This window comes from Loxodonta africana, chromosome 2 (assembly GCF_030014295.1).
Source record: "Loxodonta africana isolate mLoxAfr1 chromosome 2, mLoxAfr1.hap2, whole genome shotgun sequence".
Taxonomy (NCBI): Eukaryota; Metazoa; Chordata; class Mammalia; order Proboscidea; family Elephantidae; genus Loxodonta; species Loxodonta africana.
This window is the reverse complement of record NC_087343.1, coordinates 88,872,872-88,888,228: the sequence shown is the minus strand read 5'-3', so window position 1 is coordinate 88,888,228 and position 15,357 is coordinate 88,872,872. Positions and strand designations below refer to the sequence as shown.

Below are 15,357 nucleotides of genomic sequence, written 5' to 3'. Positions count from 1 at the left end.
AGTGGGTATATACATACACACACACACACATATATACATATATATATGTATGTATGTATGTTTATTATCCCCAATTCAAACATAAGGAAATTGGGGATTAAGGGTTGTACAACTTGCCAAAGGCTACAGAGCTAGTATATTAAAGAGGTAAAGTTGGACCCAGGTCTATACCACAGTAGAACCCTTGTTTGTCACCACTTACCCCAGTGTACTTGGGCATTAGTTTTGACTTAAAATTAAATGACTTGAATTATTGAACCGAGATCTCTTGTAGCTTTGCGTCATGTCTAAACTCATCTCCCAGCATGAGAAGGCCCAGCTCTCGGCTGGCTTTCCAAGGCACCAGGGTAAGATATTCCCCATGCCTTTCGGACATTGCTGAACAAAGTTAGCCAACAGCACCTTTTCCTCCTCTCAGAAAGAGGATACTAGAGACATTTATGTAGAACCTTGAAACAGTCATTGCAGATGTTAAAGGTGAAAAATTTTTTGTAGGGAAGAGTTGGATAGATTTACCCTTCATCTCTTCAGATTCTATGGTCCTAAATAAGAAGATAAAGAATAGGCTATAAAGGAAATGCTTAATGAGTTGGATTTGTGATTCATTTTAATTAAATACTTAATGAGGCTATTATACTCTCATTTCATCATCTATTCAAAGAGGAGGTTGATGGCTTTGTTAAACTCTTTGGGTTCCGAGGATTAGGGATGACTTATAAATGAAATGCTATGTTGATTTTTAAATATTAATTCTGATTGCTATATGATACAAATAGAACTGTTGTGTCTATTTTTGGACATTTAAAAAAAATCTGAATCCTATGTGTGCCATTACATAACTAAGTCTTGAGCTCTATCTGGAGGTGAGTGGTTACTCTTCCTGGTGATTTGTGTATCTTAAATGATTCATGGCCAAGGATTGTTCAGCAGTACCTAACAGCCTGTCAGGAAGGGCTGCAGAGTTATTCAAGAACATATCTGGCAGCTTTTAAGACACGCATGGGCAGGAGCTCTTATATTGCTTTCTCATTTTCACATTTTGTACATGTTCAAGAGACTTTGTCAAGGTCAAAAGCACAATGTGCTAACCAGGGGAAACCCCAGAGAAAGCCAAGAGCTGAAAATAACACCTGGCTCTCTAGAAAATGGCAGTCCTGCTGACTTGGCAGCCTGGGAACATCGTGGTGCTCTCTGGAAGGCAATAAAGTCCTAGGGTGAGGAAGGCAAGGAAACAAAAGGTAGAAGTGCTGAGTGTAACACAAGCCATAGCAAAAGGTAAAGAGAATAGAATGAGATTTATGGAAATGATGAAGCATATCATTCTTTGGTTAATCAGAAAGCAAGTATAGCTTTGGATATACTTTTTACATTCAAATTTTGAGGAATATATTTCAAAATTTTCTGGAGTTTATCGAGAATATTCGTTGGAAATAGCTTTCTGATGTTTAGCCTTCGTGTGAAAATAAAATACATACATGTTGTTTGAAATTCTTCAGAATGACATAGCACAGGTTTGTATTTGATTATAATCCATGCACGTGAGAATATCCTGAGTTCATTGACCAGAAAAGCACAATGGAAGTGAATCATATTTCTTGATACTTTTCCTATGAATATAATACAAACTTATTATATTAGAAAGCTCGCTGGGAAGAGAAATTTACCTATCAGAATATTTTAGTTTATTTTGATGAAATGGCCATGTAACTGTCACTTCTCTTACCTTGTTTCTATATTTTTGACATTAGAATAGAAGAAACATGTAACCAGAAAAACAAATAGAATTTATTATATCACCAGACTTTAGATGACTATGAAGTCTTGTATCCAATATTTCTTAGTATTACAACGTACATTCTTTTTTCAATGGTTTAAAAGACATGACTGCTTTATAAATGTTCTATACATAGTGTTGTTGTTGTTTGGTGCCATCAAGTTGATTTCGACTCATAGCCACCCTATGCACAACAGAACAAAACACTGCCTGGTTTGCACTGTATCAGACAATGATACCCTGCTATTCATAAGGTTTTCGCTGGCTAATATTTTCAGAAGTAGACTGCCAGGTCCTTCTTCCTAGTCTGTCTTCATCTGGAAACTCAGCTGAAACCTGTCCACCCCAAGTGATCCTGCTAGTATTTGAAATACCAGTGACATAGCTTCCAAGACCACAGCAACACCCAAGCCACCACAGTACGAAAAACTGACTAATAGTAGAGGTATATATAGTAGAGGTACATTTCTACATGGTTAAAAGTTGTTGTTAGGTGCCATGGAGTCAGTCCTGACTCATAGCAGGCCTATATACAACAGAACTGAAACACTGCCTAGTCCTGCGCCGTTCTCACAATCGTTGTTATGTGTGAGCCCATTGTTGCAGCAACTGTGTCAGTCCATCTTGTCCAGGGTCTTCCTCTTTTTCGCTGACGCTCTACCTTACTAAGCATGGTATCCTTCTCCAGGGACTGGTCTCTCCTGATAACACGACCAAAGCACCAGAGACAAAGTCTCACCACCCTAGCTTCCAAGAAGTACTTTTGTTGTACTTCTTCCAAGACAGACTTGTTCATTTGTCTGGCAACCTATGGTATATTCAGTATTCTTCACCATCACAATAATTCAAAGGCATTAATTCTTCTTCAGTCTTCCTTATTCATTATCCAGCCTTTGCATGCATATGAGGCAATTGAAAATATCATGGCTTGGGTCAGGCGTATCTTAGTCCTCAAAGAGACATCTCTGCTTTTCAACGCTTTAAAGAGGTCTTTTGCAGCAGATTTGCCCAATGGCAAATAGCTTTCATGTTTACAAGTAGAAAAGCTAATTACCCAGAGCTGTTCTTTGTCAGGTATTCTGGATAGGTAGCATACTTCATTTTGGAAAAAAAATAAATAAATACAAAAGCACACTAATGATTATTTTCTTTTTCTCTTTTTAATTATAGCAGAAAATGGCCCCCGTCTAATTGTGGAAGCAGAACAAGCCAAGGTGTTCTCACGCAGAGGTGGCAATGTTACACTGCCATGTAAATTTTATCGAGACCCTACAGCATTTGGCTCAGGAATCCACAAAATCCGAATTAAGTGGACCAAGCTAACTTCAGATTACCTCAAGGAAGTGGATGTGTTTGTTTCCATGGGATACCATAAGAAAACCTATGGAGGCTATCAGGGTAGAGTATCTTTGAAGGGAGACAGTGACAACGATGCTTCTCTGGTAATCACAGACCTCACCCTGGAGGATTATGGGAGATACAAGTGTGAGGTGATTGAAGGATTAGAAGATGATACTTCTGTGGTATCATTAGAGTTACAAGGTAGGTATATATAAATCATGTTAAACTTAGAACTGATAATTAATCATTACTCATATTTTTTTCATGAGGAGTAACGCCTAGTGGTTACCATAGTGATGATGTGAGGAAACCAAAAGTCCATGAATAGCATGCTTTACTATTCTTTTGTACTTCGCAGTCTGCCTGATTCCAGCTTTCATATTTGAAATGTACACACAATGGTTATGCACAAAACTGAAGCTGTTTGCAAATAGCAGAAACGTGCAGTGGAGCTGAATTAACAGCGCTCAGAAACTACGTTATTCAAAGTTTAAATCTCATTACATGGTTACTGAGAAATTCCGATTGGATGCTTTTTTATTATGCCTCTAAAATTATCTTAGTTCCAAAATAATGGCAAGTTTTTTTAAAGGACATCTGCTAACTAAAATACATCATTTTATTCAATAAAGTGATTGTGAAAATTTAACAAAAAAGTAACCTCTAGATTTAAACATTTTTAATAAAGGAGCAATTTTAAAAAATGGTTCAGAGTCTCTTAGACATTGAATACCAGGTGGTCAAGGCATTTTTGGGGGTGGGGGGATTTTATTTCTTAAATATATAAGACATTCACTGGGTTCAAAAACCAAAACGTGTACAAAGCTATTCAATAAAAAGTCTCCTTCCCATCCTTGCCTCCTGTCTGCCCCATCCCCACCCTCTGTGCCACGCCAGAAGGGAAACCCCTTTCCTTAGTTTCTCCTGTATCTCAAGCCATTTTATTTTCATTAATTTCAGCATTGCTTTTCACTAGTGTATCAATTTGTGCTGCACTGATAAAATGTTTTCCTTACACGTACATAAAACTTTAGATACATGTTTGCTAGCGGCTCCTTTACACTTTCGGGACGGATCTGTGGCTTTTTGAAAAGTATCTGTTTGGTCGACTAGCATATCACTGAAGATTTGCCCTCCTGAATCCGATAGAATCCCATTGCATGTATGGAGATTTGCTTTCTATATCTAATGAATCGCGCAATATTGTAAACTGCATTGTTGCGAGCTACTCTTGTGGCATAGTGGTTAAGTGCTACGACTACTAACCAAAAGGTCTGCAGTTCAGATCTACTAGGGGCTCCTTGGAAACTCTTTGGGGCAGTTCTACTCTGTCCTATAGGGTCACTATGAGTCGGAATCAACTCGACGGCAACTGGTTTGTTTTTGTTTTGTTTTGTTTTGGGTTTTGAGCTTCTCCTGTCTCCCTTATAGTTCTTAGCTCCTGATTGCATGCCACCAAGCGATCTCAGTTTTTATTGATTCTCATTAATATCCATGAACGGTTGGTATTATACATGATGGAAAAGTAGTTGGCTTAGAGAAAACAGCCAATCGTCAAATATTAATTGAGAAATGATTTCCTTTACCAAAGGGGCATGGGGCGATGGGCAGACCCTTGAGTTCTTAGTGTCAAGAGGCTTAGATTATTCCCAGCTCTGCCAGTGTAAGTTTTGTAACTTGGGCAGCTTACTTATCCTTATTGTACCTTCCTTTTCCCATCTATTAAATAAGAGGTTGAATTATATTATCTGTTACTTTTTCTTTTAAAATTATATTTATATATCACAGGATTGTGTAAAACTGAAGTAATTCACATGCCATATTTACTGTTTCTCTATATTTATTTTTAAATGAAGTTTTAAATAAATAGAAATTAGTATAACTTGCCAGAAATAGAAGGAAACCATAAAATAAACACAATGGAAATATTTTTAAATTCTAGCTGGATACCACTGTTTGCTGTGGCTTTGAGCATGCAACCTACTCTCCTTTTAGCATGTGTTAGGGGTATAATGCACTCCAAGGTCAAACAAATTTCCTCCAAGAACACAATTTGAAAAGCTGAAGGGGAAGTGTGAAGTAACTTTTCCTGACTAGGCCCTGCACAATCCCAAACTACCACTTTTCCCATACTTTGGGAACAGTTTTCCTACCATATAACACGTATGCATCTGAGCAGTATGTGGTCAAAGAAATCAATTTAATTGATGAATATTTTGACAAGTTTTGTTTTAAGTGCTATGAGAAACAATAACAACAACAAAAAATCTTAAGTCTTGGTTCTTTTCACTCAACAGTCTTAACCAATGACCAGTTTTTGTGAAGCGAATTTCAACTCATGGCCAGCTCATATGTGTCAGAGTAGAACTGTTCTCTCTAGGGCTTTCAATGGCTGCTTCTTTGGAATTATATTGCCAGGCCTTTCTTCCAAGGTGCCTCTGGCTGGACTCAAAACTTCAACGTTTCAGTTAGCATCTGAATGCATTAACTGTTTGCACCTCCCAGGGATTCCTCACTAATCTTACAGTCCATTAAAGATTCTAAGACACTTTAACAAAATAAGGCAAAATTCGGTAAAATACATGGTTACAAACAATTTGCTATAATCATGTGCACTGTTTATTTTGCTCATTTTCAGTTATGAGGCTTAGGGAAAGCACCTCTTCTAAGGTAACATGTCTAGGAAGAGGTGGAGCTAGAATGTCAGACCAAGGGCATCTAATGAAGCCTATGCTCTTATTTATCCACTATAATCTGGAGGCTCACAGGAAGGAGAAATGCTCTGTTGTGGGGAAGAAGGCAGGCTTCAGGAAAACAGCAGCATTTGGCAGTTGCAGGATTCAGAAGACTCTTCCAGGTTTATTTGGGAAATGACCTAGGGACTGTCCTTTGATTTTACGCATTAATTAGCATGCCCATGGTGGCTGTTAAATTCCCATCACTTCAGATGGTGCTTTTTCCATCTGTCTTGTGCGCTGTAGAGAGTAGACACGGTCATTAAACAGAGGACCTACTTTAAAATAACTGACATTCGAACTGAGAGATTTACACACATGAATCCACTTCTGAACAACTCAAGAAAATATATTCCTTCAAGAATAAGATCAAAGGTCAACTCTACCCTGTGCCCTCTCTTCCACCCCCAGCTATGATGTTCCCATAGCACCTCATGCAGACTTACATTATTACTCTAATCACATTGTTTTGTAAGTATTTGCAAACTTGTATACCCTGGTGACATAGCGGTTAAGAGCTCCGGCTGCTAACCAAAAGGTCTGCATTTCAAGTCCACCAGGCGCTCCTTGGAAACTATGGGGCTGGGCTGTTCTACTCTGTCCTATAGGGTCACAATGAGTTGGAATCAACTCAACAGCAACAGGTTTGGTTTGGTTTGGTTTCTGTCTCCACCCGCTAAATATGATCGACTTGGAGGCAGTCAAGTGCCCTGAACAAAGTTAGAGCTCAATAAATACTTTTACAAATGAACAATTTTTTTTTATTACTAGAAACATGTGCTTTATGGAATTATCAAAACTCCCTTTAATTTTTATGTGTACTAGGGGTTTAACAACTCTTCATATATCTAACAAATTGATATTTTCTGACAACTAGGATGACATGGGCTGTGCAATTATAAATCTTAAAGAATGTGTTCTGTAAACAGATTTCAGCTGACTAATAAGCTCACACTATCTGATACTATTCGTCTCTATGTGATGCATCATATGTAGTTATGCATACTAACCCTTCATAGAAACCTGAAGAGCTTTGAGTTATATTCTGACATAGAAGCGTAATGGAGAGATGAGCCAGAAGTTACTTAGAAAATAATCATAAGCCCTTCTTTCCCACCCATAAAAACTTCACTTTTCTTACTTTTGTAATGTTGGATGAAAACAACCATTTGCTCCATAAGTCAGTTGGAAGAATTGCAAGTTTTTCACAGAGCCAAGAGAGCTTCTGCAGTTATAGTCTTCTTAGATGTTGAAATCTTAACTAGCTGGAAGTAAAATAAATAAATAAAATACCGACAAACATGTAGTTCCAGGAATGCCCCTGTTTATTTATAAGAAGCATCGGATCGTTGAAATGTGTGCATCAGATGTGTAGAACACAGGGAAACTTTGGAAACTTGAGCAAGGAATAGATGCCAACCTTGAGCTACTTCGATTGTGTTCTTTCTGACATCATCAAACATTAATTAAAATTTGTTAAGTAAAATTTTGAGTAAATATAATGGTGTTCTTATGATTTAAAAAGACTAAATTTACTAAAATAGAAAATGATTTATGAGATGATATTAAACTTGAAAGGAATGCCAATAAAAAGGTATTATGCTGGACGATTTGGAACTGGATTGGTCATATTTCAGTAACATTCAATGGTTAATCAAAGATAAGTTACTAAAGAAAAGATTTTTCCTAATGCCCATGAAAATTCACAAAATTTCAGGTGAATTTAAACCTGAAAGGTCTTCCAGGTCTTAAAAATTATTGTAAATTATAATACCCTGCATTCTCCACTCTTACCATTCTCGAGCCATTTGGGAATTGGAAGTCAAACTCAAATGGTGTCTAACTTTCTCTCTCCAGATTCAGATATTTTGAGATTTTCTCTCATTTGAGGTCTAGCTACCAACAAAATCTTTACTGGGTAAATCAGATATTTTCCTTTTTATTGGCATGCCTGGATTTGCTGAGGAAAGAGGAAAAAGGTACAAGAACAGGAGCACTAGAGTAACTCCATCCCAGAGCTAATTGGGTTCTTAACTGGGTGCCTGGATGAGGTCCTTCTTACATAGAATCATCTTCAGGCTTTCCCTTTGCTTCACCACGGCAGGGGACAGTGGCAACCAAGAGAGTCTTTTCCTTCTTCTTTTTTTGGCTCTGATTCAGCTTATAGATCCCTCAGCCAAGAACCTGAGAAGACAGGATGAGATCAGGAAGCCTTCCTGGATCTCTGCCTGCAGTGGAGGGTGCCAGCTGGACTGCCCTAGAAGGACAAACATGTCCTACAGAGGCCTTTAGTGGACAAGACTTGATTTAAGGTTATTGAAATTTCTACTTGTAGCATCTCCAAGACAACTTAGAAAACATTTTCCTGTATACTGGTTATGCTATGAGTAAATTGTACATCCACCTTGAGCAGGATCTGCAGTCTCATAAAATAGCACATGTGATATAATCCACCAAATAACCCTATCAGTGGGACAATTTTTAGCATTTCACATGCTAAAAATACTAATTATTTCTAATTATATTCAAGAAATTCAAGGGAAGGCCTTGAATAATCACTGTAATCATCTTTTAGCAACTATGAAGGAGGCAACCAACAAATGGTACAACTTTGCTTTCCTATCAGGTAATTTAAAGAAATTAGGCAAAATTCTGTGAAACAACTCATTATTTGACCAATAGGATCAAATGTTGAATACAGTTGTAACTTAGATGGTGGATGTAGATTTGAAAAACAACTATATGTAAGAAATTTTAGTTCTTCTACTTGGGATGAAAGTTATGGGCTTTCCTCTCAAAATGGCTGTCATGTCACAAGATGCTGAGTCAGCAAACCACAAGTGAAAACACTGCATCTCAGAGCAATCTTTACTAGTTAAGAGAGAAACAAAAACATTTTAAGTGCTTTGTGAATACCATTGTGTCTCCCCAAACAAAACCAAGTACAGTGTCACTCTGTTTACCTTTTCCCATTAAAATATTTAACTAAAGTCTTCCACAATTAACTTAATCAATGAAGAGATATTGCTATTTGTAATAAAAATGTTTTTAAAAGTTCAGTTTCAGTTTGCAATATATGAATACAGAAGCTGAGAAACAGTAATGGAAATATTTTTATTTAATGGAAGTCCTTATTCTTGTTGTGCTATTCGAAGCTGGGGAAAAAAATTAGGGGATACACTGAAAGTTTAAGTAGGCACAAGATCCAGAATGCTTTTTATGGAGATGAGCTTCATTCTAAGAGAATTCACTCTTATTAATAGGAAATAAGACTGCTTATTTAGGTTTTTATTAGATATGCAAAATAATTCACTTTAGAAAAAATAGAGTTTCTTCAAATAAGAAACTTCCTAAGTGAAAATTACTTATCTGCAACTTTTTAGGAACACGTATGTTGTTGTTGTTGTTAGGTGCCACTGAGTTGGTTCCAACTCATAGCATCCTCATGTACGACAGAATGAAACACTCCCTGGTCCTGTGCCAATTTCACAATTGCTGTTATGCTTGAGCCCATCGTTGCAGCCACTGTGTCAATTCATCTCTCGGAGGGTCTCCTTCTTTTTCACTGACCCTCTTCTTTACCAAGCGTGATGTCCTTCTCCAGGGACTTATCCCTCCTAACGACATGTCCAAAGTAATGCAAGAAGAGGTATGTACCTACATTTGAACACATAGTTAACGTGTTTCTTTATACACTTAAAATGCTACATAAGACTAATTACTAAGCATATAAGAATAATTACAAAGAAAGACAATGTGAATTTTGACAAATACCTTCTCTCCAAGCACTATTTCTACATCCCCTACCACTCCTAGTACTCAATATTGACTTTTTCCCAGGTGAAAAGTGCTCAGGAATACTCTGTGACTGGGTTAGTAACCAGTTAGCAAAATATAAGTTCTCAGGGAGGGCAATTCAGAAACTATAATTGGCAAACAAGTCATTTTCAGAAAGGAGAATTTTAAGGCTTGAGTTGAACTCTTGAAAAAGAGGTAAATCACTGAAGTTATCAAACCAAAAATCTAACTGTGAGATGCTCAGAACTGAGAGGATGTTTCAAGGGTGAGGGCACCATGAGAAATCACTGCAAGTTAACCAGAAACTGCTACTTCAACTGATGGATAGTCTGTTATACATATTTTTTTCATTAGCCAAGAGGGATTTGCTCATGGTTGTTACTTTTTTGTGCCTCTCATGACCTCGGATTTCTCCCTTGGACAGGTGTGGTGTTCCCTTACTTTCCTCGACTGGGGCGCTACAATCTCAATTTTCATGAGGCGCAGCAGGCTTGTCTGGGCCAGGATGCCGTGATTGCCTCCTTCGACCAGCTGTATGATGCGTGGCGGGCTGGGCTGGACTGGTGCAATGCCGGCTGGCTCAGCGATGGGTCTGTGCAGTATCCCATCACAAAGCCCAGGGAGCCCTGTGGAGGACAGAACACAGTACCCGGCGTCAGGAACTACGGGTTTTGGGATAAAGATAAAAGCAGATATGATGTTTTCTGTTTTACATCCAACTTCAATGGTAAGATTAACTTCACTGCCTTCTTTCCCATCTCAGAGACCAGTATATACTAGGACACTACACTGCCTTTTAATCTTATTTGCTTATTTTCTAAAAGAATTTAATAGCTTTGAAGTATGTTCCAGTTTAAAAAGACTATAAAAAGATCTTTAATGAAATACAAAATTTAAATATCTATATAATCCAAGCAAAAATGCAAATTTTACTGCATCTTTTTTTTTTTTTTAATGAAATAGCTTAAGCTGTCACTTTGTATGGGGTGTGTTTCTTTTTGCCAAAAATGATGCTGCCACTCTGGGCCCTCCATGGGAATATGGATTTCTCAATTAGGTAAGGGCGGTTTCCATATTGCCCACATTCTTCTTCTCTAAATTACAATGTCAAAATTATTCACTGATCCCTGGCAAAACTCAGGATAAAGAGGGAAGACAGCAGTAAAAATAATGCAGAAATAATTTTGAGGTAATTGCTCTCAAGTAAGGAAGAAAGGGCAATCTGTAATTTACTAAGAAGTGAAACCAGAAGTAAAAAGATCCAGGTTGGATCAGTGTTGACAACTGATTTATTGTATTCGGCACAACTCCCAAACCTTATCTTGCCTCATTCAGAACCAGCTACATAATTTTGTGATTCTCAGAGCAAAAATGTAAATGTGGACCCCTGTAAAACTTTATTAAAAAATTTAAGATGGTGACAGCAAAGCCTTAAGCCAAGCACAGGGCCCTTTTAAGCAGGGAGCCCTGTACAACGGCACAGGTTGCTTCTCCATGTATTTTATTTCTGAGATGGAGACATTCTTTGGGGAAAATAAACCATTTGCTCTTGAGTCAATTCCAACTCATAGCAATCCTGTAGGACAAAACAGAACTTCCACATATGGTTTCCAAGGCTGTCGTCTTCACGGAGGGGCCCTGGTGGCTCAGTGATTGAAAGCTCTGCTGCTAACCAAAAGGTAGGCAGTTTGAATCTACCAGCTACTCCTTGGAAACCCTATGGGGCAGTTCTACTCTGTCCTACTCAATCACTATGAGTCGGAATTGACTGGAAGGCAGCAGGTCTGGGTCCATCTTTGGGGAAGCAGACTGCCACATCTTTCTCCAACACAGCTTAATGACTGTGCCACCAGGGGTCCTTTTGGGAATAATAATAATAATAAACCAATCCATTGCCTTTGAGTCAATTCCGACTCATAGTGACCCCACAGGACAGAGTAGAACTGCCCCACAGGGTTTTCAAGAAGGGGCTGGTGGATTGCAACTGCTGACAACTCCTTTAGCAGCCGAGCTCTTACCACTTATGTCACTGGGGTTCCTTGGGAAAAATAGCAAGCTGTAAATCAGGGATCAGCAAACTTTTTTCTGTAAAGTGCCAGATAGTAGGTATTTTTGACTTTGCAGGCCATGTGATTTCTGTCCCGGCTGTTCACCCCTGCTGTTGTAGGGTGAAAGCACCCATAGCTAATATGTAAATGAATGAGCAGGAATATGTTTCAATACAATTTTATTTATGAAAACAGGTAGGAGGCTAGATTTGACTTGTGCACCATAGTTTGCCAGTCTCTGGTATAAATGACAGAACAAGCCTCTAATTAATTTTCCAGTAGCCTTTATCCTTTCTTCAAATCTCATTGTCTCAATCTAGACAGAACTGGCCAGCATTAATTTATCCTACAATAATCGATATTTAATGTGGGGCCTGGAGATAGCATATCGCAATATGAAAACAGATGCCAGCCTGATTATCTTCTTTCTCCCTGAAACGAAGATCCTAGAGGAAACCTTCAGTCTGTGTGTCACCTCAGTTCATTGATGCCATCATATTTTATACATGCAAAGCTTCTCAGTAATTAACACTATTCAATAAGTGATTGAAACTAACTTGCCCTTTCTTCTGAAATCAAGAAATGGTTAGGTGTCAGGGCTCCAGACAGATGGAAATTGAGAAAACTAAATTCATCCTCCTTGCTAGTGAGCAGAAGCCAGGTTCATATTCTGAGTGTGTTTTATTTATGGCAAGTGACTTCCTGTATTTTTCTTTTTTTTTTGCATTTTCATACTGTAGTCTTTGAATAAGAATAATGTCTTATTGATACCTGTAATGAAAAGGACTTAAGGGGATTTGATTTTTTTTAAATGGACTTTTATGTCAGTAACGCTTTTTGATCCTTTCACATTCAAATTTTGCCTCTCCAGAAACTTGTGCTGGGGTTCAGTCTTGCTACAGCTAGAATTTAAATAGCTCTTGCTTTTTACATGGAATTCTGTCTTCTCTAGTGCTACAGAATGGCTCTTTTAGTCGCTAATTAGCTAACAGAAACTGCATCTGTCATTTCCCTTTTCTCTTTAAAGCTATAAAAGGGCAAGTCTTGAACACATATTAAGGGACAAGGGGGGGGAAACTAATTTAATGGTGAGCGACCTAGGGGTACTACATTTAATTGACAACCCTATGTTCCAAAAACTTCACAGACATTGCTCTGTATTCCCCCTCTCCATTGAGAAACACTTCCGTTTTTGGCTGGTTTCGTCTCTGTGTGACTCCATCACAGACAGGCACATTGACTCTCTCTCCTCCTCACCCGCCACAGGCCGTGTTTACTACCTGATCCACCCCACCAAGCTGACCTATGATGAAGCGGTGCAAGCTTGTCTCAATGATGGTGCTCAGATTGCGAAAGTGGGCCAGATATTCGCTGCCTGGAAACTTCTCGGCTATGACCGCTGCGATGCGGGCTGGTTGGCGGATGGCAGCGTCCGTTACCCCATCTCTAGGCCAAGAAGGCGCTGCAGTCCCACCGAGGCTGCTGTGCGTTTCGTGGGTTTCCCAGATAAAAAGCATAAGCTTTATGGTGTCTATTGCTTCAGAGCATACAACTGAGCGTGCCTGTAGAACACGTCAGTTTTAAAGTCAGAGAAACATGTGAACGGTTTTTTTTGTTGTTGTTGTTGTTTTCCAATATGAACTCATGCAAGTTACCAAAACTGTGATAACCCTTTTTTACTTACTGTAAAGAGTCATTTTCATAAAGTCCAATTCATTCATTTGTTTTTGTAAAGCTATCATTCAATATATATTATAAATTAATATAATTTAAGGGAAGCGCTACATAAGGAGGCTTTAGAACCAAACGGTTGAAGGTACAACATCCCAACAAAGCATTCTTTTGTGAAAGGGGCGTGCCATAGCTTGAGGATTGCTAGGGTTACACCGGGAAAATAAAGCTACTCAGAGCAGCAGCTTCCACAAGCACAAATTTTACATATTTGTACCATTTTGGAACGCACTACAATACATAAATTATAGCAACAGGTTTGAAAAATAGACTTCTTTACATAAACTCAGATGGAGAGGTTGCACAAAACTCAGTTTCACAAGGGAACAATCTACACTTTTCTAAAAGTTAGTATTTCAAGTCTCCAATAGCTAGAATGTCTTACTCTTTAAAATCTTGCCTTTTTGACCAAAAAAGATGAAATTTCATATGGAGTCCAACGCATAGTAATAATAAGCACAGTTAAACTCCTTAACGGTCCCATTTATATGAAATATGAAACTTAAATAAGCAGATATTTAACCAATGAGAGAATCCTACCTTCTAATTAAAATGACACTTGTCTGAGAAGAATTGTTTTATCTTTCGAGTAGCTTTACTGAGTTATATTTAAAATCTAAGGGCCGTTTGCTAAGCCGCATTTAGCATCTACTCAGGGCAGTTATATAGATAAACTGCTGGACAGAAAAATTGTAAAATTTAGCAGCTTGATTTTATGTTAGCTTATGAAATGTTAGTGTCCTAGAAAAATAACTTTATACTATTTAATATTTCTTTGCTATTTACATTACATAAAAAAATTAAATCATAAAAGGAATGAATAATTATATGTTTGCATAACCAAGAAATGAAGACCCACATTTCAAAATTACTATTCTTATACATACTAGCAAGCCCAACTGGTGCCTGTGTTTGGGGAAAAAAGTCCACAACGTACTTCTAAACCTTCATCCATTTAGAAAGTGCACTCTGTGATGGCACTTTCCCTGCTGGTCATCATTTGGCTTAAATGGAATCTGGAGCTGTCCTCAAAGAGTTTACACTAAAATCTTCAGGACTTTAAATGATAGGTTAAGTCCAGCTTCAGAGAAACAAAGTTCCACATTAGCACCTCCAGTCTTAAATAAAGCTGTTTTCTTAAAGTTTTTTTTTTTTTTTTTGACTGTTGAGACCCCATAGGGACCAATATTTGTATTCAAATTCCATTTCATGGTTTCCCATTGTTTGACAATGAGTCCTAATAAATGGGATTTAGTATAATAATCAAAGTATGACATAGCTGGAATGCTTTCATGAATGTTTTTATGTAGATTTTCTCCCATGAACATGAGTAAATAAATCTGTTTCCTGAACTGATTGTGGTTGCATTTAAAGCTCTGTAATAATTCTAATAAATTTACTCTATAAATGTAAAGCTATGTATGTGGAAGGTATAGAGCAATTGGAAGTCCATGAAAACTCTAATTATGTTCATATATTATCTAGACAAAGTATTGTAAATAAAAGTAGATCATTTCTTTCATCAAAAGTATATCTGGAAATTTGCAGATGCTTTAATATTAAAATACGACTATGTATGCATGCATATTTTTTAATTAGGATACATATGCAAATTTTGCAAAAATATAAATCCAAAGAGGTTGTGAAGTTTAATTCAAACACTGCTGGTATAAATAGAACTCACACTTACAAATTAAAAAGCTCTGAATGGGCTAGGATCAGATAAAAATACTATTTAAAGAGGAGACTATCTCCAAAACAGCAACTCTAACACCTCAAAGGTGGGGGTTAGCTCATTGAAGGAAGCCCATATTTGAAGAATTATTATGTATGTTACAAGAATTTTATTGGACATACAAGTGGGAAGAAATTTCTATTGAAGTAGTTGTATAATTTTCAGCTATTGCTGCAGAACTCTACCTTTATAATG

General features: G+C 37.6%; 1 protein-coding gene across 1 annotated transcript in view; it reads left to right on the top strand.

Annotated features, from left to right (window-relative positions):
• HAPLN1 (hyaluronan and proteoglycan link protein 1) overlaps window positions 1-14,241 on the top strand; it is an 88,377-nt gene extending 74,136 nt beyond the window's left edge. The window contains exons 3-5 of the mRNA XM_003408127.4: window positions 2,945-3,316; window positions 10,073-10,375; window positions 12,963-14,241. Of these exons, the coding sequence (XP_003408175.1) occupies window positions 2,945-3,316; window positions 10,073-10,375; window positions 12,963-13,252 (965 nt within the window). The 3' untranslated portion in view covers window positions 13,253-14,241. The remainder of the gene's footprint in view (window positions 1-2,944; window positions 3,317-10,072; window positions 10,376-12,962) is intronic.
• Window positions 14,242-15,357: the final 1,116 nt, after the last annotated feature.